The sequence below is a fragment of the Aquarana catesbeiana genome, linkage group LG02 (assembly GCF_042186555.1).
Source record: "Aquarana catesbeiana isolate 2022-GZ linkage group LG02, ASM4218655v1, whole genome shotgun sequence".
Lineage (NCBI taxonomy): Eukaryota > Metazoa > Chordata > Amphibia > Anura > Ranidae > Aquarana > Aquarana catesbeiana.
This window is the reverse complement of record NC_133325.1, coordinates 300,908,011-300,935,196: the sequence shown is the minus strand read 5'-3', so window position 1 is coordinate 300,935,196 and position 27,186 is coordinate 300,908,011. Positions and strand designations below refer to the sequence as shown.

The 27,186-nt window shown below is 40.1% G+C and overlaps 1 protein-coding gene across 4 annotated transcripts in view; it reads left to right on the top strand.

The window, feature by feature from the left end:
- LOC141127799 (cohesin subunit SA-2-like) overlaps nt 1-27,186 on the top strand; it is a 139,873-nt gene that overhangs the window by 71,188 nt on the left and 41,499 nt on the right. For all 4 annotated transcript variants that reach the window (XM_073614584.1, XM_073614587.1, XM_073614586.1 and 1 more), the window contains exons 14-20: nt 4,228-4,335; nt 7,192-7,288; nt 13,900-14,011; nt 16,375-16,478; nt 16,852-16,944; nt 17,495-17,584; nt 19,652-19,855. In XM_073614584.1, the coding sequence (XP_073470685.1) occupies nt 4,228-4,335; nt 7,192-7,288; nt 13,900-14,011; nt 16,375-16,478; nt 16,852-16,944; nt 17,495-17,584; nt 19,652-19,855 (808 nt within the window). The remainder of the gene's footprint in view (nt 1-4,227; nt 4,336-7,191; nt 7,289-13,899; nt 14,012-16,374; nt 16,479-16,851; nt 16,945-17,494; nt 17,585-19,651; nt 19,856-27,186) is intronic.

The window sequence follows — 27,186 nt, the reverse complement described above, 5'->3', positions numbered from 1 at the left end:
GAGGGTCACAGGTCTTTCCCCCCTGAGTGTATGATCATGCTTTTGTTACTGAATGCTACTAACTGAGGCAGGTGTGTTTATATGTAAAAAAATACTGTGTGCATGTTTGTAGCATATCTGAATATCTTTGTGATATTTATTTTCTATGTTTTTAAGGCAGTGCCTGGTTTTATAGGTGATTTTATAAACATTTTTAGGTATATTTTTACACTAAAGTTAAAGTGATACTTATTATAAAGGTCATAGTAGAGCTGCGCAATTAATCATTAAGAATCAAAATCGCAATTCTTTTCCCTTCCTGATCTTCAAAACAGCATGTCACGATTTTTTCGTGCAGAGAGTTCTCACAGCTAAAAAAAAAAAAAAAAAAATCCAGGCAGCCTGCCAAGTTTTATCACCACATCTTGGATAAGTAAACAAAGTAACTTTTCTTCTTAGCTCAAAGGAATTAACTTCTGTGTGTAGGTGAGGGAAGTTTAACCACTAAACCTTTTTTCTGGCACTTGCTGCTTACAAGTTAAAATCAATATTTATTGCTAGAAAATTACTCAGAACCCCCAAACATTATATATAAATATTTTAGCAGAGACCCTAGAGAATAAAATGGTGGTTGTTGCAATATTTTTGCAATTTAAAAAAAAATACACTTTAATGAATTAAAAAAAACTAAACAGTAAAGTTAGTCCAATTTTTTGTATAATGTGAAAGATGATGTTACATCACGAGAATCGTGATCTTTATTTTGAGCGAAAAAATCATGATTCTTATTTTAGCCAAAATCATGCAGCTCTAGGTCATAGTATTGCTGAATGCCTAATCTTGCCCAGAATTCACGACCTTCCTTATACAATAATTAGCTATTTTTCAAACACTGCTGAAAAACCTGTTTCGTCTTTTGTTTTTTGTGGATAATAGCTCTTTATTGGCTGAGCTTGTGTGTTGCTTCAGTGTACATGACTCTGACTTTTTGAGTTTTTTTTGAAGTCGGGTAGTGCAGTAATAAAAAAAAATAGTTTTTCTTATGTGACCGTGTAAATTGAAGTCCACTGTGGAATACTGCTTTACATACTGTAGTCATTGCACTGCCAGAAAAAGCAAGACCCATAGTATTACTAGTTGTTTTTTCCAACAGTTTGAGAACTACACTTTCCAAAATAACTTTATTTTATATGCATAGTCTTGAAATATTGACAGATTTTAAATCCATAATTGAATGGAAGCTCACAGGAGCATTGGAAGTTTGTTGAAGTATTATGTATAGATAATAATGGAAAGGTGGGCACGTAATACAGGTCAGCATGGCACAGACACTATAATAAGTTGGCAGAATTTTAATGTAATCTCCAGGCGCATTTCTCCCCAGGGCATTTGCATGTCGGTTGAGGAGCACTCTGACAGTACTACATGTTACTTCTAACAGCATTAAAGAAGTAGCAGGAATAGGCTTGCCCTACATTTTTGATGTATGAATGTCACAAAAAATATTTATCTAAATCAAATTAAGCAGAACTAAGGTTTGCAATACTCAATAACACATATGTGTATCTTCCACTGCATTTTTTTAATATTTGCTGTTAAAGTATTTGAATTATCTCTCAGCTAGTGTTGTTAGTCATTTCATACTTATTGCTAGGGGATTGTAGACCGAGTGATGGATCATGCAGAGCCATCACTTAGCCTTTCAGGGAAAAGTAGACAGTTCCACATCATTACTGACATAGCAGCTTGGCTATAGCCATGGTCTCACTTTTACACTGTGGAGTTTAATGGCTGCCCATCATGCAATGGATTGTCACCAGTTGTCAGTAATGACAAGTTTTCCACGTGTGGCAGAACTGTCAGATATTTCATCAGCAGTAGTCAGCTGTATAACTCAGTTAAGTAATAATGAGGAACAAATATCTTTTTTACATAACAATTTATATTAATTCAGAATATGTAATTTATACCAATAATAACATCTGACGTCTGTAATGACAGCTAATAACAAATGGTCCATGTCCGTAGTAAACTTGAAATATGTTATTCTTACTTGTCTGATTCAAAAACACCTTTTGTTCAAATGAACAAAGCTGATATTTTAGATCTAATTATAGAAATATAAAATTAAGGTACAACCTTTCATATAAATATTCTTTGTACAGGCATACCCCACTTTTAAGTACACAATGGGGTTTATTTACGAAAGCTGGAAAGTGCAAAATCAGGCTCACTTCTGCATAGAAACCAATGGGCTTCTAAACCCAGCTTGTTCAATTAAGCTTTGGTAATAAAACCTGGAAGCTCATTGGTTTCTATGCAGAAGTGAGCCTGATTTTGCACTTTCCAGCTTCCAGTAAATTATCCCCATTGTGTACTCGATAGTGGGGTATGCCTGTATGGTGTCTGTATATAGAAGCTGATAAATAGCAAATAACAAGCTGTTATATCTAAACATAATGTTTAGTCATGGATAAATATATGACATTTTCAGGGAAAGATCAAAACAGAATACCTCTACAGTTATTACAGTTGCATAAGGGAGACCACTATTTTCAAGCACACAGCTAACCTCATGTCCGTTAAAAAAAATAACCAGTTGTTTTTGAACCTCCCTTTTGCCTATGAAACATGACAGCTGAACTTTAGGCTAGGAAATGAAAATGTGCAGACAGGCAGGATTTTTAATGCAGAAGAGACAGGCTTTGTCTCTTCTGCATTAAAGCCACTTACCTGCCTGTCCACCCCTGTACAGTAAGCTGCATAAGCGCAGCTCACTGTGCAATTTTGGCAATGGCAAATCTGACAAAACCCCCATGCATGCGTCCTCTCGGTCTAGCCAATGACAGCAGCTGGCGATTGGGACCCGAAAGAGGGAGGTGGGGAGTTCCGGGGACGGCAAATCGCTGGATTTTAGGTGAGCATAGTTTCACTTTACGGCTCTGTGCTAGTAAATATATAGTGCAGCCCTGCTCTCTGTGTGTTCAACTACTAAACTAAACATTATCCAGTAAGCTGAAATATTTCTACTCAATATAATATACAGCTTACATCCATAACATCCATGTAAGTGATATCTCCATGTGCAACAGTGTAAAAAATTGTCCCACGGTATAAACAGTCTCTTTGTGACTCCCCCTTGTGACATTTCTTTCGTGCTTCACATATAAGATCATGATTTCCCTTGTGTCCTCCACCATTCACACCAATTTCTCACGTTCTTTTTTTGACCTATAAATTTTAATAGGTCAACTTGCGCCTTCCCCTTTCAGAAGGGGGGTTATTCACTTGCACTCAATCCACACCCACACCTCTTCTCCTTACTTTCCTCCTCTTCAGGGAATGCTATGCCTTAATCCCAATTGATCTATATAAATATCAAGGTTCTTTGTTCCTCTGATGAAAATGCATTGTTTGTTCTATGTTTTGTGGATACTCACAATATCCACAATATTTATATGCTTTAACCTCTTTAGGTGTCCTCTATACTAGGATAGCATGTCTTCTTTTTTTTAGAATTTTTTTTGGCAGATCTCCACTTTTTGCATGTGCTTCAAAGTTCATGTTTGTTCTGCATGTACAAGATCGGCGATCAATAAGCTTTTGTTGTGATTCTGGCCTAGTGTGTCATAAGCCCATACACTCTACCTGCAATTCCTCAAATAAAGACTGTGGGGATGATTTACTAAAACTGAAGAGTGCAAAATTTGATGCAGCTCTGCATAGAAACCAATCAGCTTCCAGGTTTTATTGTCAAAGCTTAATTGACCAAGCTGAACTTAGAAGCTGATTGGCTACCATGCACAGCTACACCAGATTTTGCACTCTCCAGTTTTAGTAAATCAACTCCTATATCTATCTTTATTAGATGTAGAGAGGATATGTGTGAATTTCTTCTGTCATAAAAAGGAAAATTTATAAAATATTGGATTTGATCATAGTAATATGCTTTGTGTGTTTGCATCTTATTATCTTTAGCCACATTATGTATTAATAATATTTGTATTCGTTGATCAATTTTTAAATAGCACTACATATACAGTAGAAGTACCAAGTCACTTCTTATTACGGGGAATGAAAGAATATCTCTGTACTAGAGGTATTGTTGTCCTTCTGGCACTACCAGTAGCACTTTACACAAAGTGAAGAATTGCTTTATTTGTGCATTTGTACAATAAATGTGTTGTCCTTTGTTGTGTTGGAATGAAACTGACCTCACAGAATAGAGTCTGGTTTATCTTCTTACAGAAACTGTGAAGATGTGTTTGGGAGTGAAGATTGTGAGATGTTGTACCAGTTTGTATATGCTACACATAGGCCACTGGCAACAGCAGCTGGAGAGTTTCTGTACACAAGGTAATTTAAATTAAAACATTTTTGTGTCCTGATTTTTACTATAGTTAATAATAATGTAAACATAGATACTTCTTTTGAAAGCCCAATTTCATTTTGTTCTGAGTTTAGTAGTTGAATTATTTAATTTTTAAAATTCACCTAATTTAAGGCCTCATGTACACTGAAGCTCAAAGAAGCTTTCTCTGCCTGTAAACTCCCCTCTATGTTAGCCTATGTGTCCATGCACACTATAGGTGGTTTCAGAAGTTTAGTGGCAGAGGAGTTTACAGGCAGAAAAAAAATGTTCAAAAGCTCCTTAATGCGTGTGGATGCACATTAACTCTGGGTGCTTTCCCAAGTTAATCCATTTTAGTGGCCAGAATTCTGTGCGTTAACGCCCATGCAAAATGCTGCTTTTTACCACATTTTTGCAGCTGCTAAAGAGCTTACAGGGGTTGGTTTACTAAAGCTGGAGAGTACAAAATCTGGTGCAGCTCTGCATAGAAACCAAACAGCTTCCATGTTTTTTTTGTCAAAGCTCAAGTTAGAAGCTGATTGGCTATAATGCAGAGCTGCACCGGATTTTTGCACTCTCCAGTTTTAGTAAATGAATCCCACAGTGTGCATGAGGTCTAAATGATCGAGTAAGTTGCTAAAGTCAAATAAAGGAGCCACGTTAATAAAGGGGTATGAGAATGTGTAGCACCTAATGTGAATTAGAAGAACTGTCCCCAGGTACTGTAGTACCTGCACTTCCAGAACTGAGGTCCCATTCCACTGCCAGAACCAGATCGCAGACAAATGAAGGAAAAAATAGTCATTACATTGGTTTAATTTGCTTTTTTTTAGCACTTTTTTTTTGGTGCTGTCCATTCCTGTATCTCGTTATGTATTTTTTTTAATCTTTTATAATTGATCTTGTTGAGAGGACCATCAAATGTGGGGACAAGCAGGGCCGTTTTTAAGGCAGGGCAAAAGGGGCAGCTGCCCTGGGCCCTGTCATTGTTGTAGGGCCCAAAGCAGCTGCCTCATACTTGCCAACTATCCTGGTTTAAATTCCCTCATCCCTTGAGGTTTTAGTCCTGTGCTGTGTCCCACTATCTCAGTGTGAAGTGCTGCTACTAATGCTGCCCAGCTCTGCCCTATTGTTGTGTAAAGATGACTCACTTTCAGACCCTGTGTTTACATGTAAATTACTGGCATTCATATGTAAATAGGGGCGACCAGTGGCATTGATATGTATATCATGCCCCCCTGAAGAAAGCAGAAATCATGTGCTGTAACCTCTAGCAACTAATCAGTGAGCCGTAATGTGTGCTGTAACCTCTAGCAACCAGTCAGTGAGCAGTAATGATACACTGTAACCTCTGGCAACCAATCGCAATAGCTGCCTGATCTGATTCAGTAAACTGATTCTAAGTCTAGCTGCTATTTATTTTAAGTCTCAGAGCAGGTGGAGAGCAAAACTGCATGGGGGGCCCCAAGAAAAGTTTTGCCCAGGGTTCAATCAATATTAAAGACGGCCATGGGGACAACAATTTTTATGGGGACTGTATGGAGCACAAATGTGAGGTCAATGGTTTGTAAAGAGGCAGTATTTTTAATAGTGATCTAAAGCAGCATGTAACATGCCCCCAGCACATGTCACATGTTTCCTGAAACACCTCTTCTGCAGTTTGACCCCTTTCACAGGGGCGCTCAGTCTGGATCCGTTTTTCAGATCCAGACTGAACTACAGCGTATGTTTATTAGAGGATGTTTGTAAATGGACGTATGTCTGTTTACTTCCACTTAAATCTGAGTCCATTCATGTCTGTAGAAAAGAACTGCAAAGGTTTGCATAATTTCCCGCTTTTGCTGATCTAAACGGATGTTGTCGGTTTACATCCTTTCCATTTACATCTCTTTTTAGACAAGAAAACCTCAATTTTCTTCAACAGCTAAAAAATGGACACATGAAAAACAGTTGTATACTGATGTAAACTGAACTGAAGATGGATGAATAAACATATGTAAAAAGATTCAGTTTTTAAGCATTTTTTAAAATCAATTTTCGGAATGAAACTGATGACACTTGTGCGCAAGGACCTTAGCCTTTAGTCTGCAGCAATGCTTGTGGCATGTCCACAGTTTATAATCTGTTGTTTATTCTTCTGTAGCACTGGAGATGCCCAATACTATGTACAGCCCTTTGGTCATGTCAGGGCCACAGTTGAGGACCCCTTGATCTAGAAAGTTCAACACCACCAAGAGAAGCAGTATACATTCTTTTCAAGTGTCAAATTATTTTAAGGCATGTTGGAATTCTGCTAAAACGTAGCTGGAAGCATGCTTTACTGACAACTGTTATCTTTTCAAATTACTTTGTTTTCAATATATTTATTGATTTTATAGTCAAAAAGGTAAAGGTTCACCTATCCACACACATTTAATGTGGATGGGGGGATCCTTTCCACTGAGCCTTCATATTCTGACAGTGGGGAAACATATTCGCCATCAGAATACACCAATTAATACTGCCGACTGTAGCTGACAGCACTGAACGGTCAGAAAAAACGGACAGGGTGGTTGTACAGAAGTTGATCGGTAAATATATAACATTATAGATTAAAATGTATACTTTTTTGGGACATTTTGTCCTGATTGGTTGATACGGACAACAGTCTTATTTTCCTTTGCTCCAGTTGTCATACGTGATAATATATAATCAAGAAGAAAGAAAGCATGGTCATATTCATGAAGCAGTAAATGTAAATTTCACTGAACATTCATGTGGTGGTGAATCAATCACTGTAATTTAAAACACATCAACCTAGAAGATTAATCTGCAGAAAATGTTTGGTGAATATTAGATTCACTACCTTATATGAATTACAGGTATTTGATCCCAGGCGTAACTTCACAGAAGATAAAAGGATCCGAGCACAATGTAAGGCTGTTAAGGAAGCTGCTGGATTTCTTCCTTGAAATTGAGGTATGATAAAATTCTAAAGCCACTATTTGTGTACAAATTAGTAGACATAGCTCTGTAAATAGGTAATAGTTGAAAAGAAGACCCATTATGTAAGAAATAAAAGAAGTCTGAGCTCAGCAGGAAGGATTTCCCCATCCAAATCGAGAGTGTGGATGGGGGAATCAAGTCATTTTTGTGTCCAAAACCTGCTGGTTGAAAGAAAGAAAAATGACTCATCCCTGGCGTACTTTAGTGTCAGGTAGTAAAAATGGAAACCAACTAACCAGAGTGGTGTCCAAACATCCCACATTGAAATAATAAGCAACTTATTCATCATCATCCATAATATTTCCACATTGTTCAATACTGAACAGTGTTTTGTTATGTGATTTTCTCAACTACATATAACTCTAATGAGGGCAAATACCATCTCTGCTTCCACTTGGTATATTTCTGTATTCGTGATATGTTGTGGGGCAGAGATTTGTACAAGGCCCTCTGGAAAATAGGAAGCAAGTAACAGCTGAGTGCAGAATTATGTATATTATAATATGAATGCCTTTAGTCTAGAGGTTGCATTGCATACAATCTCCAGACACGTAGAGGAGTTAGAAAATAATCTGAATATGGAAAACAGTGCTGTTCTGGAGCAGCATTCTCTGTGCAACATAAAAGCTGGAGAGATATTTCCAATGAAAATGTAAAAACTTTTAAATATGGCTTGTATCAAAGTTGTTAACGTTTATCTAACCTTAGAACTATATATATATATATATATATATATATATATATATATATATATATATATATATATATATATATATATATTGCAGCCTACCAGACTATAGATGTGATGTGATGACTGCATTGTCTTTAGAGGCTTTTTTCACCCTTTATTTTTTTGCCTGGTGATCCTGCCAGTAGCACACTTCATGTTCTAAAGTGAGACACACTCACTGTATTTTATCTATGAGGAGCAGTGTTGTCACATTGACAGGACAAGAAGCATGCACTACAGAACACCACCCCTCTCTTCATCTCAGTAATATAGGATGGAGTGTTCTGTGGTCCATATAGAGAACTGGGAGCAGTGCAAACTGATAACAGTCAGCAGCGACAGGGAGTAGAGGATGTTTTTAGCTCACTAGATTTCTGGCAGAACTATTAGGTAGTTATCCAACAGATATGACAAAATTCTTGCTATATTAAACAGACCAAAAGAGGGAAAATATGTGAAATTAGTTGGAAGGGTTTACATACACTGTAATGTCTCTAACAAATACATTTTTACATAGGCATCAGACAGATGCATAAGACCACCATGGAAGTAAGCTTATTCTATTGAACAGTTTTTTTTTTTATTTTGATAACAAGTTTTTGGTAGTATCTTCCCTCTAGTATAGCACATATGGTACTGAGCCTGGCACCTTTTTTCAATACCGGTGGTCATGCCCAGTTATCCAAAAGTTATGGTGAATAGTTTGTGCCATACTTCAAACTTTATTACACCTATGGTCATAAGTCCTTAATCTGAACAACAGACAACAACAAAATATCAGCAAAACATACTATTGTGAAAGCTTGGCTCATTAGCTTGCTGAATTTGGCTGAAATTAAAAACTCTAACAATAAACTTCTCTTATTATCTCCCTTATGGTCTGCTAAACATAACATTGAAAGCATTTTAATATATCTGTTTGACAAGCGCAAAAAAAAATTAGCTGTTCAGCCAGAAATCACATGATCTGATAATTTACTGTGCTCTCTTCCTCTGCGGACTGTTATCAGTTAGCATTGTTTTTTTTTAATTCACTTTATTCACAAAAGTGTGGTGCAAAACAGGCAGGAAAGGTCACATCCATCAAATACAGATACAAGTGAAACAGATTTCTAACAAAGTCAAAAACAATGTCAGCAAAAGGACGACATTGTGATAGCTTACATGAAAAGAGACATTGTTGGAAGGGAATAATACATACTTTGAAACACGGTACGATGGTTAGGTAAGGAAGGGGAGGCACTTACACTCACACACAGTAGATCTGCATAAATGCATAAACAAAGAACAAGAAAAAAGAAAAAAAAAGGTAAAACAGCACCTAGTGTATTTTGATTTCAGGTAGCCATCAACGATACCATAAAAAGGCATTGAAATCTAAAAACCAAATCAGGTACATCTGAACAACATAAAAGATACTTCAAAGGCTAGGAAGTAAAAAAGAAATAAAGGAGGGGAGAATAAAGGGAAGGGGAAGGTATAGACAGAGAAAAGGAGGTAAATGAGAAAAGAGATTGGTTAGCATTGTTCCCAGATATCTTCACTGACCACAAAACACCTCCCCCTATGTTAGGGAAATGGGGAAGTGATATAGACAACACTGCTCTTCCTAGATACCGTACCGTTGTCACCCTAGGACAGATAGTGTGTTCCTGGCAGGGGATAATAAAGAAGAAAAGCGTGTGAAAAAAAGAAAATGAGTTCAGCCACCACATCTAAGGAAAGGTAATCTGCAATACATTCCATTTTTATTCTCGAGTTTAGATATGATCTAATTTCAGACTTCAATGGACATTTTCTAATTAGAAACTCTGCTAAGTTTTTAAAAACTATGCTAAGGTTTAAAAACAATGTTGGGAGTCTTGAGTCACCAGGTCTTTGCTAAGCAATTTTTATCGGCAGTTGCTGTACCTTTAGGCGCACTTGATGCTGCTGGTTATGCCCTGCCTATGACCCTAGGGGAATTGCCTGACCCAACCCTTCCCCATTCTCTTACTTTTGACGTTTACCTCTTTCCTTCTTCTTGAAAAGTTTTATTTATTACTTTTTTAACATAACAGGTACATACAAGACCCATTGGGCCACACACAAAGGAAACTATTTACATTTCTTCAGCATTGACTCCCTCCTCCTACCTCCAGACCTTCAGTGAAAAAACTAAGATAATAGTAATTAGGCCACCTTTTCATAATAACAGTCAATGAAAGATTTAAGATATGTCAGATAGTTACATACATGTTAAAACCCACTGTAGGTATATTCCATTAGGTACTACTCAATCTGCCACCGTAGTTTCACTATTCATCCAACTGCCCCACACTTTATCAAATTTTTGTGGTATGCCCCTGCTAATGTATGTAGCCTTGTATAAAGGTGCAGCCCTATTTACCACACCCTTCCACACTGATACAGATGGAGGATTGGGCTTTTTCCATGATAACATTATCATTTTCCTAGCGTAATAGATCAGGATCGTCAGCAAAGTACGAGTTACTCTCTTTGGGGCTAGATTGTCCACCAGCCCCAAAAGGCACACCTTTATTGTGGGCTGCATAGGAATGGCTGTTACTTCTGCTATACATTCTGTGACTCCCTTCCAAAATACTTGAATGTTCAAGCAATTCCAGAAGATATGCATGAAATCAGCAGTGAGGGAACTGCACCACCAGCAACCAGGTGACCGGGTAGGGAACATCTTAGCCAATCTAGCTGGAGTAAGATATATGCGATGGAGGAATTTAAATTGAATGAGCTGGTCTCTAGCAGAAACCAATCTAGTAAAATTTATGTCCCATACATCGTCCCAGTCATCCCCGTCCATCTGGGGGAACACCTCACCCCACATCGCCCTACACTTTGCAAGGAGATCTCCCCCCTCACCGAACAGTTGTTTGTATATTGTAGACAAGGCCTTGTCCAAATTCTGCCATGCCTGTAGCCTGGATTTTAGTCTAGTCAAAAGTGGATCGACATTCAAAGCAATAAAGTCTGATACGGAGTTTTAGATATGTAACCCCAGATATTTGATCACCTCTACCCTCTGCAAAGGACAATCTGTGGGAATCTCACATCTGGGGGATGGCGTCCTGAGTGATAGAATCTGGGATTTCCCCCAGTTGTCTTTCAGACCCGAAAAGCGAGCAAAGGAATTTAGGATGTCTAAAGCTGCCGACAGGGAATTCTTGGAGTCTCGCAAAAAAAGAACCATATCATCTGCATACAGTGCTGTTTTTTCAGTCAGACTACCCACCGTTATCCCTTGTACCTCCTCAGAGGCTCGCAAGGCCGCTGCCAAGGGCTTGATCATGATAGAGAAAAGACCCAGGGATAAAGGGCATCCTTGGCGAGTGCCCCTATATATTGGAAAAAATTTGGATAACGTATTGTTTAACTTTATGGCTGCTGTGGGGCAATGATATAGAATGTCGATCCACTTCCAGAACCTAGGACCAAATCCAAATACCTCCAATACCACCCTCATGTAATTCCAGTCCACGGAATCAAAGGCCTTTTCCAGATCTAGAAAGACCAGTTTTCCACCGCTGGAAATATCTGGGCCCAACTGAGTGTGGGTGAAAACCCTGCACAAGTTAATATCCGTGGCCTTTTGGGGCATAAAACCTGTTTGGTCTGGGGAGATAACCTGATGCAGGACCAACATCAGTCTAGTAGCTAACAGTTTGTTCAGTATTTTGAAGTCCATATTTAATAAAGAGATGGGCCTATATGATGAACACTGTAACTGGTCCTTCTCTGGCTTAGCCAACAATACTATATGAGCCTCATAAAAGGAGAGGGGGAGGCTTCCCTTTTGAAAACAGTCTGTGTATAATTGCAGCAGTCTGGGCGCCAGGGTCTCTGAGTAATGGCGGTACCACTCAATTGGCAGACCGTCGGATCCAGGAGCCTTACCACTAGGGAATGACCCTATTGCTGAGGCTACCTCTTCCTCCATGAACGCGGCATCCAGAAAACTGCTAGATTCCTCTGGCAGCCCAGGCAACTGTAGGGTCCCCAAGGTGTCCCTGAGGTCATCAGTGTCATATGAATCTATAGGGTAGTACAGTGACCTATAGAAGGATACTAACTCCCGTACTATATCTTCTCCGTCTCTCAATATTTGTCCGGACGGAGACAGTATGCAGGGAACTACTGTCGGGGACGTGTCCCCTGCCGTCAGTAGAGCTAAAAGTTTGCCATTTTTATCTCCTTTTTCAAAGACTCTCGCTGCACTCCTTTGCAACTGGCAAGTAGTTCCATCATGATAATGGAGAGATATATTCCTCCTTGCGAACTGCAACTGAGCCAACGTGGCAGGGGAGGGTGAATCAGCATGTGCCTTAGAGCATTCTTGCTCTTTGTCCTGAAGTTGTTTTTCTACACTACTCTGCTCTGTTCTCAGTGCTTTTATGGCTCATATGTATACCCCCCGAGTTGTGGCCTTGAAGGCCCTCTTTCCTTCTCCTTGACCCTGTTTTCCCCCTTTCTCTTGTCTTTTTTTTCCTGAAAATTATTGATCCTTGTTGAGCAACGTTACATGGACCTAAAAGTACTGTAATACTGTATGTATATGTTTGTAATGTATTGGATTGGCAAACTGTTATAAAAAGTCACTGGAGTTATGTTACCAAGCATTGTAGCCCATCTTTGATATCTGTCATTTTTGAAAATGCTCTAATAAGAACATTGAATGAGAAAAATTATGAGGTTATGTTGTAAGGCCATTCTTACTTGTACAATGTTTAGAGAAGTACCGTATTTATCGGCGTATAACACACACTTTTTTCCCCTTAAAATCAGGGGAAAATCGTGGGTGTGTGTTATACGCCGATCCCCGCTAATTGTGATCTATCGGAGCGATCACCACCGACATTCACATAGCGTATAATTTTAAATATGGCTCCGCGGAGTTCGGAGGGACTCGGCGGAGCTGAACGAGAGCCACCGAGATCACAGTGACTGAGTGACTGGGCGGAGCCGAGATACACATAGCTGAGTGTTCTCGGCTCTTTCTGGCGCCGCTCACAGTCACGCCCTGTCCTGCCATTGGACCTATGTTATGTCCATCATAGGGCGGGACTGGGCGTGACTGTGAGCGGCAACGAGAAGAGCTGAGTACACTCAGCTATGTGTATCTCGGCTCCGCCCAGTCACCGAGTCCCTCCGAACTCCGCGCCAAATTTAAAACTACACGTTTTGTGTATGTCGGCGGCGATCTGTCCAAGGCAAGCATGTAATGGACACTGGGGGCAAGGCTGCACTGACCACTGGGGCAAAGCTGCACTGACAAGGCTGCACTGGGGCAAAGCTGCACTGACAATTCTGCACTGGGGCAAAGCTGCACTGACAAGGCTGCACTGGGGCAAAGCTGCACTGACAAGGCTGCACTGGGGCAAAGCTGCACTGACAATTCTGCATTGGGGCAAAGCTGCACTGACAAGGCTGCACTGGGGCAAAGCTGCACTGACAAGGCTGCACTGGGGCAAAGCTGCACTGACAAGGCTGCACTGGGGCAAAGCTGCACTGACAATTCTGCACTGGGGCAACGCTGCACTGACAAGGCTGCACTGGGGCAAAGCTGCACTGACAAGTCTGCACTGGGGCATAGCTGCACTGACAAGGCTGCAATGGACACTGGGGCAAGGCTGCACTGACACTGAAAAGGCTGAAATGACACTGACAAGGCTGCAGATGGACACTGATAAGGCTGCATTGATGGGCATTTAAATGTAAGTTTTTTTTCCTTAAAATTCCCTCCTAAACTTGGGGTGCGTGTTATACACAGATAAATACAGTAATTGAGTTTTTGTTACTAATTTTGTTACTAATGAATAAAAATCTCTTTCCTGTTCAGTTGCATGAGCACATGACATACCTTGTTGACAGTCTTTGGGATTGCACACCTGGATTTCTAAAGGATTGGCAATGTATGACATCCATCCTCCTTCAAGATAAGGAAAAAACATGTGAGTTATGGAAGAAGAGCCCTTTAGTTTAGGCAATGTGAACACCTGACAACTCACAATTAATGAAAAATATGTGTATTACTTTTTTTTTCTAATTATTTATTTAGAAAAGCAGTATCTAACAATGTCACGAAAAAACAAGGCAATATATACCAGTCAATCTGCACCAATAATGCCATTGTCAAGAGAAAATATTTTCAAGTTTACATTTCAAGGAACAGAACATGTACCCCCAAGGGAGACACAAAAAAGTATATGCAGTGATACCTCGGTTCACAAACTTAATTAATTTCACAACTCTGGTCACGAATCAAATTGGTCACGAACCAAGGCAAATTTTCCCATAGGATTCAATGTAAATAAGGTTAATCCGTTCTGAACATTTTTTTTGTTTTTGAACCACAAAAATATGAAACAAAGTACAGTACAGTATGAAGAGCGAGAACACTAACCTTGCTTGAGACGACTTCTGGCATGGAGGAAGGTGGGTTCTTGTCACCTGCATTACCGCTCCGCACATTCTTATCACCTTCATTAACGCTCTGCACTTTATTTTCAACAACATGCTTGCTCTGAACAGTCTTGTCACCTTCATTACTGCTCCACACTTTCTTCTTACCACCATGCTTGCTCTGAATTTTCTTTGGAGCCATACTGGATGTCCGGTACAGTACAGTATGAGATAAAAAGCACACAAAAAAGCTTTACAGAAAGTGTGCACAGGGATGTACAGTACAGTACTGTACAGTATGTGCTAAAAAGCACACCAATAAGCTTCTCAATACTGTAAGTGTCTTCACAGTACACTTTCAGTGTCTCTCTGTGACCGCAATCTCACCTACAGGAAGTTGCGACCACGTGTCAGTGCAGGGAAGATGGCCGTGGCTCATGTTTATGAACCAAAGCAGAGTTCGCGTACTGAAGCTACTTTTTGTGAACTCTTCTGTTCGTGAACCGAGTTGTTCGTGAACAGAAACGTTTGTGAACCGAGGTATCACTGTAGTATATGACCGGTAGTAGCTAGCAAGGATTGCGCATTACGTTTTCTCAAAATTCAGTATTTGAGTATCTGAAAGAACGAATGCAGGGGTGGGTTTTAAAAAAAGTAACACCTGTCCATGTAATGTGGTAATACAAAAGGCCAGTAAATTTTCAGTATCTGTTAAATACTGATGCCCAGAGGTGGTTGAATGCACCTTTAGTTATTTTAAAAGCACCCAGATTGCCGTGAAGCTTTGAAACCTCCTGCACCTCACTATCGGTCCATAATTATAACGGCCAGCCAGAAGGGAAGTGCAGAAATGGGATCTGAACTTGATTTCAGGATCTGAAATTAGTACTTGCATAAAACTTACAAAAAGGCAGAAGAATAATTGAAGGCACTTGTGTGCACCTTGCTGTAGCTAACTCATGGTGCTAGTTCACCTAGGCTTAGCACAGGTATAAACTTTAAAGTGATAGTTAACCCTTTTTATACACTTGCACCTACAGCTAAGCTTATCATAAGGCTTATCTGTTAATACTGTGAATATCTTCAAAACATGCCTCATTTAGAAGATATTCACATTGGCTACAGCCAATGATGTCATCGCTGCTTGCTCAGTAGCTCTGCATTCAGGGCACACTGGGTGTACCCTGAACGCAGAGAACACTGTGCGGTGACACGCAGAGCTGGCTCAGGAGCGAGCATGCATGAGTGCCCCAGAGCAAGTGGCTTGCTGTGGGGGCACTTGACAGGAGGAGGAGCCTGGAGCGCCGGTGAGTGACCCAAAAAGAGGAGAATCAGGGCTGCAATGCACAGAACAGGTAAGTATGACATTTTTGTTGCTTAAAAATATAAAAACTGATCCTTTATGATCACTTTAAGCTGGGCACAACTGTAAGCTAATATTGTACACTGAGCTGTGCATGCTCATCCCAGTGTACTATCTTCACTATTTACTATTCATCGGCTTTTAGTGCGCATCTTATAAGGCCCTCAGTTCGTAAATACACTCTTTTGGACAAATATTCTCCATTCTGAAATTTCCAGCATCTGACAGTCCTGCTGGGGGCTGCTCCACTGCTGTTTCCCTTTAGAGCTGCAGGAACACACTAGTAATATAGTAGTAGCCTGCAGGTGGAACCAAAGCGTGCAGCACAAAGATGCAGGCATCTGACACACCCAGACCCATTGAATTCTGAAGATTCCAGTGTCAGCTGTAGTGATGATTGGCTTCACTTTTATGTGCTAGTTGGCGACAGAGTGGCTTTAAAAGTTAGTGAGTTGAATGTTGAGTTATGTGGAATTAAACACAGGTCCCCTTTCGTATTGTTCAGCATAATAAGATATAATTTGTCTTTTCAAATGGCTTCTTTTTCAGGTTTAAATGTGACACAAGAAAACCTTCTGGTGGAACTAATGCTAGCAACTGTTCGAGAAGCCATGGAGGGCCATCCACCTATAGGCAGAGGAGCGGGCAGAAAGGTCTGTTCATACAAAGTTCATTTAGCAGCACTGGTTGTATAACCCTAGCAGAGTGACCTCATTATGCATATTTTCTGAATAGAGGGAAGGAGAAGTGGAACATGTGCTGTGCCACATTCATCTGTTGCCCTAGCTTATGTTGAATATTCAGTGTACTTCTCAGACTTATCATTGGATACAAACAGCTGCAAACCTAAATATAGTTCTTGCCTTCTTGTGGTCTGAGCACCATTATGCTTTTATCACTTAGATTATGTTACCTTTACAATATGGGGACTCAAATTTTATGCCTCTTACATGTTACATTGTATATATAGAACACATGTGAAATGTATAGAAATATTGTGTGTAAGTATTTGTTGCTTTCTGTTAGGTTCTCTCAGCCAAGGAAAAGAAAGCTCAACTGGAAGACAGACAAAGAATTACTGAACATTTTGCAGCCACCATTCCCTTGCTGCTGGCAAAGGTAACACATGAGAATTAATACATTAGTCACTCAAGTTACATCAGAGCAGCGTGGGAAGCCTTTGCAAGGTATATGGGGTTCTCAACAGATTATTCAAGCATTTAGAGATTCAACCCGGGAAAAGTGCATATTAAAAAAAAAACAATTCTTTCTTAGAAAGTTGGTTGCTGGTGTAATGCGGTCATATGAGATGCAAGGCAAGCTGAAGCATGTTTTTGTGAGAGCAGTAGATGGCTGAACCTGATTTTATGCAATCCAGTTTATGTTATTTTTCCCATATGTGTTTATGTACATACAAGTAACAACTCATTACCTAAATATGGTGTTTGACTTGTGTATGTTCTGCCTGTGCATATTTGCACAGATGAGTTAGCGCTTGGCTTTGGCTTTCACCTGCTAATTAAGTGTTATGCCATATTTGCCATAAGGTGCATAGCAGTTACTGTGAAGCATTGTGCTTTGTTAATAGGGCCTCTTTTCTATGGCATGCATTTACTATTATTTAATAATATTTCTCATGCATTCTACTTGTGTCTGATTTTATTTACAGTTTTCATCAGATCCTGATAAAATGATAAACCTCCTTCAAATCCCTCAATATTTTGATATGGAGCTTTATTCCGAAACACATATGGAAAAGGTAAGTACAAATTGTAATTTTTTTTCCTTACTTTGAACCCTCAAATAGCTTACCATAAACCTGCCGGTCCTGTTATTTAATTTCTTGTTTGTAAAATAAAAGGCACAATAAATTATGCCATTGTCTATGTGTTTTACCATTAGTGAAGCAGAAGGAGTGAGGACCAAAAATTACCAGTACAAATCTGATGCTATGGCCACTTGATCTTTGATTGCATTAATTGTAGCTCCAAAAATGAAATGTCTGTATTAACATTAACCACTTAAGGACGGGCCTATTTTTCAGACTCGGTATTTACAAGATAAAATCTTTTTTTTTTTTTTTGCTAGAAAATTACTTAGAACCCCCAAACATTATAAATATATTTTTTCTAACACCCTAGAGAATAAAATGGCAGTCACACTGTCTGTCACACTGTATTTGCGCAGCGGTCTTATAGGTGCACTTTTTTGGAAAAAATACACTTTTTTTAATTAAAAAAATAAGACAACTGTAAAGTTAGCCCAATTTTTTTTTTATATTGTAAAAGATAATGTTACGCCGAGTAAATTGATACCCAACATGTCATGCTTCAAAGTTGCGCCCACTCGTGGAATGGCGACAAACTTTTGCCCTTAAAATCTCCATAGGCAATGTTTAAACATTTAAATGCCGGTTTGAATACTGTTTTCATATGCGGGCGCTACTCACGTATGCGTTCGCTTCTGCGCGCAAGCTCGTCAGGACGGGGCACGTTACTTTTTTTTCTTATTTATTTTACTTTTTATTTTTTATTTTGACACTTGCCTTTTAAAAAAAAAAAATTGGGTCACTTTTATTCCCATTACAAGGAATGTAAACATCCCTTGTAATAGAAAAAAAGCATGACAGGACCTCTTAAATATGAGCTCTGGGGTCAAAAAGACATCAGATCTCATATTTACACTAAAATGCAATAAAAAAAAAAATTCTCCTTTAAGAGCATTGGGCGGAAGTGACGTTTGACGTTGCTTCCGCCAGTCAATGCTATGGAGCCAAGTGGGGGCCATCTTCCCCTCACTTGGCAGCCAGCCAAACACGAGAGAGGACCCAATTGTCTCCACCACTATTGGCGGCTCCGGTAAGCAGTGGAGACCACCGGAGTGCGGCGGAAGGGTTGCCCCCCTCTCCCGGCACAGATAAAAGTCATCTTGTGGTGAATTTGCGAATGGGTGGGGGCCATCTTTCCGTCAATCATCTCCATGCCACTGACGTGAGAGGATCCCATCGCCTCCGCCGCTGCCAATGGCTCCGGTAAGTGGCGGAGGGCACCGGAGCGCGGTGGGAGGGGGGCCCTTCTCCCGCCGCAGATAAAAGTGATCTTGCGGCGAATCCGCCGTAGAGACCACTTTTATCTGAAAGCGGACCGCCTGCTGAAGAAGAGGATACGGGGGTTATGGCAGCTATCTGCTGCCATAACAATGGTATACCTCTTCAAACAGCCGAGGTATAACGATTGTGGGGATGGTCCGCAAGTGGTTGTAAACCCTTACACAGTGAAGTAACTGACCTCAGAGATTAAACACATCCTCCTACATAACTTCTACTTGTCTATCTGCAGTCTTCTCTTCTCTACATCTGTTCAAAAAACTGTTATTCTAAAGCTTGTCTGAGGGTTCAGAAAAAAAGGGACGGAGAGCTGAAATTACACTCCGCAAAGCTCATTGAGGAGAGCTCTGAGAGCTGATTGGAGGAAAGAGACACACCCCTCAGCTGGAGATCCCTCCTCTGTTACCATTTTTCTCTTGGTGACAGAAAAACTTGTCAGAAGTGATTCATGCTGATAGCAGAGGAACGAAGCAGCGGACAGAAATGACACTTAGTGCTCTTAGTGCTCAACCACTTTAAATATTCAGATTCTTAGAACCTGTACTAATTTGTAGATCTTGAAGCTGGGCTAGGTGTGACACTGCTGAAATGGAAAACGGTGTGGAAAGTCATTATACTTGTATTGCACATTTTTGTACCTCAAATAACTTTAAGTTCACTGATGTGTAAAGATAAATTCCTAAATAAATGAATATCTCATAACAACAAATTGTTTTACAGAATTTGGAGGCTTTGTTAAAGCACATGGAACACATAGCTGTTAATCATTCAGATGCAGGGGTGCTTGAAGTCTGTTCTAAGACATACAGCAGCCTGAGTAAAGAGAACCTAGCAATCCTTAGTGTGGTCAGCCTTTCCAAAAGACAACTGATTGACCATCTCTTTGACAATTTCAACCAAATGCTGGATGATATTCTGCAGGAGGTAAGTTACAGGGCAAGTTTTAGTAGTGCTATATTAACTCAAGGTTAGTTTGGGTTAAATGGCTTATACAATTTCTGTTTTTCATAGTTTTTTTTAAAATAATCTTTCTGTTATTTTTTACTGTTGTGTTTTAGCCCCTTTATGACTGCCCGACACATATGTATGGCGACAAAAGGGTGAGCTTTCACGCCCACATGCCGCACATACTATATACACCGCTGGGCAGCCATTGTTTATGTGCTGAGAGCGCACACTCACTGAATACTTTCAGCACAAAGACCGAGCTGTCGCAGACAGCTTTCATTCTGGGTTACAGTTTGAGATCTGTAGCTGGGGGGACTGGCTTCCGATCATGTGACCATTATTTATTTAAAGGGATCCTGGGGAGTGCAGGAATGGGTTAAATAATGTTTTATGTACAGTGGGGCAAAACTGTATTTAGTCAGCCACCAATTGTGCAAGTTCTCCCACTTAAAAAGATGAGAGAGGCCTGTAATTGTCGTCATAGGTATACCTCAACTATGAGAGACAAAATGTGGAAACAAATCCAGGCAATCACATTGTCTGATTTTTGAAAGAATTTATTTGCAAATTATGGTGGAAAATAAGTATTTGGTCAATATCAAAAGTTCATCTCAATACTTTGTTATATAACCTTTGTTGGCAATGACAGAGGTCAAACGTTTTCTGTAAGTCTTCACAAGGTTGTCACACACTGTTGCTGGTATGTTGGCCCATTCCTCCATGCAGATCTCTTCTAGAGCAGTGATGTTTTGGGGCTGTCGCTGGGCAACACGGACTTTCAACTCCCTCCAAAGGTTTTCTATGGGGTTGAGATCTGGAGACGGGCTAGGCCTTTCCAGGACCTTGAAATGCTTCTTATGAAGCTACTCCTTCGTTGCCCGGGCGGTGTGTTTGGGATCATTATCATGCTGAAAGACCCAGCCACGTTTCATCTTCAATGCCCTTGCTGATGGGAGGAGGTTTGCACTCAAAATCCCACGATACATGGCACCATTCATTCTTTAATGTACACGGATCAGTCGTCCTGTTCCCTTTGCAGAGAAACAGCCCCAAAGCATGATGTTGCCACCCCCATGCTTCACAGTAGGTATGGTGTTCTTTGGTTGCAACTCAGCATTCTCTCTCCTCCAAACGCGACGAGTTGTGTTTCTACCAAACAGTTCTATTTTGGTTTCATCTGACCATATGACAGTCTCCCAATCCTCTTCTGGATCATCCAAATGCTCTCTAGCAAACCTCAGATGGGCCCGGACATGTGCTGGCTTAAGCAGGGGGACACGTCTGGCACTGCAGGATCTGAGTCCCTGGCGGCGTAGTGTGTTACTGATGGTAGTTTTTGTTACGTTGGTCCCAGCTCTCTGCAGGTCATCCACTAGGTCTCCCCGTGTGGTTCTGGGATATTTGCTCACTGTGCTTGTGATCAATTTGACCCCACGGGGTGAGATCTTACGTGGAGCCCCAGATCGAGGGAGATTATCAGTGGTCTTGTATGTCTTCCATTTTCTAATTGTTGCTCCCACAGTTAATTTCTTCACACCAAGCTGCTTGCCTATTGCAGATTCAGTCTTCCCAGCCTGGTGCAAGTCTACAACTTTGTTTCTGGTGTCCGTCGACAGCTCTTTGGTCTTCACCATAGTGGAGTTTGGGGTGTGACTGTTTGAGGTTGTGGCCAGGTGTCTTTTATACTGATAACAAGTTCAAACAGGTGCCATTAATACAGGTAATGAGTGGAGGACAGAGGAGCCTCTTAAAGAAGAAGATACAGGTCTGTGAGAGCCAGAAATCTTGCATGTTTGTAGGTGACCAAATACTTATTTTCCATCATAATTTGCAGATAAATTCTTTCAAAAATCAGACAATGTGATTGTCTGGATTTGTTTCCACATTTTGTCTCTCATAGTTGAGGTATACCTATGATGACAATTACAGGCCTCTCTCCTTTTTAAGTGGGAGAAGTTGCACAATTGGTGGCTGACTAAATACTTTTTTGCCCCACTGTATTTACATACACTGTTGCTGCTATTAAACAGATACATAAGTATATATACTGTGTGTGTGTGTGTGCGTGTATATATAATATTTTATTATATCTTTTCATGTGACAACACTGAAGAAATGACACTTTGCTACACTTTGCTACAATGTAACATAGTAGTAAGTGTACAGTTTGTATAACAGTGTAAATTTTCTGTCCCCTCAAAATAGCTCGACACACAGCCATTAATGTTTAAACCGCTGGCAACAAAAGTGAGTACACCCCTAAGTGAAAATGTACAAATTGGGCCCAAGTAGCCACTTTCCCTCCCTGGTGTCATGTGACAAGGTCTCAGGTGTGAATGGGGAGCAGGTGTGTTAAATTTGGTGTTATCGCTCTCACTCTATCATACTGTTCACTGGAAGTTCAACATGGGACCTCATTGCAAAGAACTCTCTGAGGATCTAAAAAAAAAAGAATTCTACATAAAGATGGCCTAAGCTATAAGAAGATTGCAAGACCCTGAAACTGAGCTGCAGCACGGTGGCCAAGACCATACAGCGGTTTAACAGGACAGGTTCCACTCAGAACAGGCCTTGCCATGATCGACCAAAGAAGTGCACATGCTCAGTGTCATATGCAGAGGTTGTCTTTGGGAAATAGAAGTATGAGTGCTGCCAGCATTGCTGCAGAGGTTGAAGAAGGGGGGGGTCAGCCTGTCAGTGCTCAGATCATAAGCCGCACACTGCATCATATTGGTCTGCATGGCTGTTGTCCCAGAAGGAAGCCTCTTCTAAAGATGATGCACAAGAAAGCCCGCAAACAGTTTGCTGAAGACAAGAAGACTAAGGACATGGATTACTGGAACCATGTCCTGTTGTCTGATGAAACCAAGATAAACGTATTTGGTTCAGATGGTGTCAAGCGTGTGTGGCGGCAACCAGGTGAGGAGTACAAAGCAAGTGTGTCTTACCTACATTCAAGCATGGTGGTGGGAGTGTCATGGTCTGGGGCTGCATGAGTGTTGCTGGCACTGGGAGCTACAGTTCATTGAGGGAACCATGAATGCCAAAATGTACTGTGACATACTGAAGCAGAGCATGATCCCCTCCCTTCGGAGACTGTGCCGCAGGGCAGTATTCCAACATGACGACCCCAAACACACCTCCAAGAGGACCACTGCCTTGCTAAAGAAGCTAAAGGTAAAGGTGATGGACTGGCCAAGCATGTCTCCAGACCTAAACACTATTGAGCATCTGTGGGGTATCCTCAAAGGAAGGTGGAGGAGCGCAAGGTCTCTAACATCCACCAGCTCCGTGATGATATCATGGAGGAGTGGAAGAGGACTCCAGTGGCAACCTGTGAAGCTCTGGTGAACTCCATGCCCAAGAGGGTTAAGGCAGTGCTGGAAAATAATGGTGGCCACACAAAATATTGAGACACTGGGCCCAATTTGAAAATTTTCACTTAGGGGTGTACTCACTTTTGTTGCCAGCAGTTTCGACATTAATGGCTTTTATGAGTTATTTTGAGGGGACAGCAAATTTACACTGTTATACAAGCTCTACACTCACTACTTTACATTGTAGCAAAGTGTCATTTCTTCAGTGTTGTCACATGAAAAAATATAATAAAATATTTACAAAAATGTGAGGGGTGTACTCACTTTTGTGAGATACTGTGTATATATACATATACAGTTAGGTCCATATATATTTGGACACAGGCACAATTTTCATACTTTTGGTTCTGTATGCCACCAGAATAAAATTAAAATGAAACAATCCAATTGAATTTGAAGTGCAGACTTTCAGCTTTAATTCAAGGGGTTGAACATAAATATCAAGTACAATTTTAGGAACTACAACCATTTTTATACACATTCCCCCATTTTCAGGGGCTCAAATGTAATTGGACAAATGATTATAATCATAAATAAAATGTTAATTTTTTATATATTGTTAAGAATCCTTTAGGCCTGATTCACATTTGTGCAGGTTGCAGTTTGCATATTGCAGGTGCATCTTTAAACCATTGAAGCCTATGGAACCAGAAAAAAAAACCTGGCCCTTTACATAAATTGCACAGATGTGAACTACATCCATAGGAAACCATGTTAAATGGACTGTAGTGTGTTTCTGCAAAACTGAAAATGCACTAAAAATGCACAGGTGTGAACCAGGCCTTAGGCTCGATTCACACCTATGCATGTTGCTTTTGAGCGTTTTTGGAGGTTTTTTTTTCATGCTTGCCACGTTTTTGAGCCGCGTTTTTGCCGCGTTTTTGCGGCGTTTTTGCCGCGATTTGCGTTTTGCGTTTTTTTTTTTTTTTTTTTTTTTTTTTCATTTTTTTTTACAGTCTTAAAAAAAAATTACAAAAAAAAAAAAAAATTAAAAAAAAAAAAAAAAAAAACGGCAAAAACGCATCAAAAACGCTGCAAAAACGCAGCACTTGCGTTTTTGATGCTTGTCCATTGAAAACCATTACATGCAAAACGCTGCTTTTTGCATGCAAAAAAGTCCCCGACCCTTTCCAAAAACGCTGAGATACAAAAAAGCATTGATGTGAACATGTTCCATAGGAACCCATGTTAAAAAATTCCCTTGCATTTCTGCAAAATGCAAAATGCATCAAAAAACGCGCTAGTGTGAATGGGGCCTTACTGGCAATGACTGCCTGAAGTCTGGAACCCATGGTTTCCTCCTTTCTGATGCTTTGCCAGGCTCTAACTGCAGCTATCTTCAGTTGTTATTTGTTTGTGGGTCTTTCTGCCTTTAGTTTTGCCTTCAGCAAGTGAAATGCATGCTCAATTGGGTTGAGATCAGGTGATTGGTTCGGCCATTGCAGAATATTCCACTTCTTTTCCTTCAAAAGCTCCTGGGTTGCTTTTGCAGTGTGTTTTGAATCATTGATATAACGAATAATATGTGACTGCGCTTAGGATACCCAATAGGTCTGCAGCCACCCCTAATAGAGCTCCCCTAAGGGGTCTCCAGGCAAGAGAAATGTAGTGAATGGGGTGATTGGCGCTACCTAAAAATAATACTGTTACAACGTGAGTATGTGTGTGTGGCCTTACAGTAGTGTACAACCTCTTAATACACAAAATAAAAATATTTATATATATTATATTTATAAAATAAACACTATACGTGATAGTGACACATCTAGCTCAAAAATAATACTAAAAATGCATATATAACCCACTAAGCAATAGCATGCTACAGGTTCTCTGGTAGTTTCCTGGTGCTTATGTAACCGTATTAAGGAGAGAGAACCTTTTAAGTAATGAGCCACATTCATAAAAGTATCGCCTTATGTGTATCCAAGTATAAGTAGAAACCACAACAAAAGTGAAAATGCCATGAAAAATAAGACCGCAATGAGCGGACACACTATAATTCCGTGACTCTGCTTATGTGGCATATACAAGTAAAGTTCATATGTAAACGTGCAAATAATAGTCCATATACTGTGCATATATTCTTCTTCAAATAATGTGACATAAAACACAAATGGTGACTTGGGTGCTCTCAATATCTTCTGCTGACTCTGTGCTCCCCCTCCAGGGTCCCCACTCACCGAATCCACTCACCCCTACAGGGGCAATGCACATATAGGTGCAACCACTGCAATTACTCCCCCATAGTTGTTGCGATATCAAGGATAGACTTCTGTCTTCAGGTAGATTGTAGTATAATCTGTAGTTGGTTCCTCATAGAAGGAAAGAGATGTGGACTCCCATAGTGTAGTAAATCATTGTAAATTTATTTAAAAAACATCAAGGAAAAAATATATATAAAAAATATATATAAAAACACTTGATGCAAAATAATATAAGGATTATTAAAGAAAAGTCCACAAGGCTTAAATGGAAGAGTCTTCCATTTAATGACGTGGTGCGTGGCGTGCTGGCACCGTCGCTGAGGGCGTCTATGACGAAACGCGTACGACGGCACCACGCATGCTACGTTATTTCCTGTTTTTATGAGCAAGTGGAACGCAGATGGAACGCAGTGCGATGCTGCTGTCTCCACTATGTGTCCTAGCGCTTGTTTTGCAATTTTAAGGCTTGATCTCCATTAGCAGCCGTCCACACTACACATATAGTTTGGTGGACGACCTTCTGGTTAGTTATACAAGCCTTGTTTGGGACTTTTCATTAATAATCCTTATATTATTTTGCATCAAGTGTTTTTATATATATTTTTATATATATTTTTTTCGTTGATGTTTTTTAAATACATTTACAATGATTTACTACACTGAGGAACCAACTACAGATTATACTAAATCTACCTGAAGGCATAAGTCTATCCTTGATATCGCAACAACTATGGGGGAGTAATTGCAGTGGTTGCACCTATATGCGCATTGCCCCTGTAGGGGTGAGTGGATTCGGTGAGTGGGGACCCTGGAGGGGGAGCACAGAGTCACCAGAAGATATTGGGAGCACCCAAGTCACCATTTGTGTTTTATGTCACATTATTTGAAGAAGAATATATGCACAGTATATGGACTATTATTTGCACGTTTATATATGAACTTTACTTGTATATGCCATGTAAGCAGAGTCACGGAATTATAGTGTGTCCGCTCATTGCGGTCTTATTTTTCACTGCATTTTCACTTTTGTTGTGGTTTCTACTTATACTTGGATACATATAAGGTGATACTTTTATGAATGTGGCTCATTACTTAAAAGGTTCTCTCTCCTTAATACGGTTACATAAGCACCAGGAAATCACCAGAGAACCTGTAGCATGCTATTGCTTAGTGGGTTATATATGCATTTTTAGTATTATTTTTGAGCTAGATGTGTCACTATCACGTATAGTGTTTATTTTATATATATTTTTATTTTGTGTATTAAGAGGTTGTACACTACTGTAAGGCCACACACACATACCCGTACTCACGTTGTAACAGTATTATTTTTAGGTAGCGCCATTCACCCCATTCACTACATTTCTATTGTTTTGAATCATTGTCCATCCATCTGTACTGTGAAGCACCGACCAATCAACTTTGCTGCATTTGGCTGAATCTGGGCTGACAGTATATCTCTAAACACTGCAGAAGTCATCCGACTACTTCTGTCTTCTGTCACATCCTCAATAAACACCAATGACCCAGTGGCACTGGAAGCCATGCATGCCCATGCCATCACAATGCCTCCACCATGTTTTACAGATGACATTGTGTGCTTTGGATCATGAGCTGTTCCAAGCCTTTTCCACACTTTTTTTTCTTCCCATCATTCTTGTACAGATTAATCTTAGTTTCATCCATCCGAAGAATGCTTTTCCAGAACTGATCTGCCTTTTTTAGA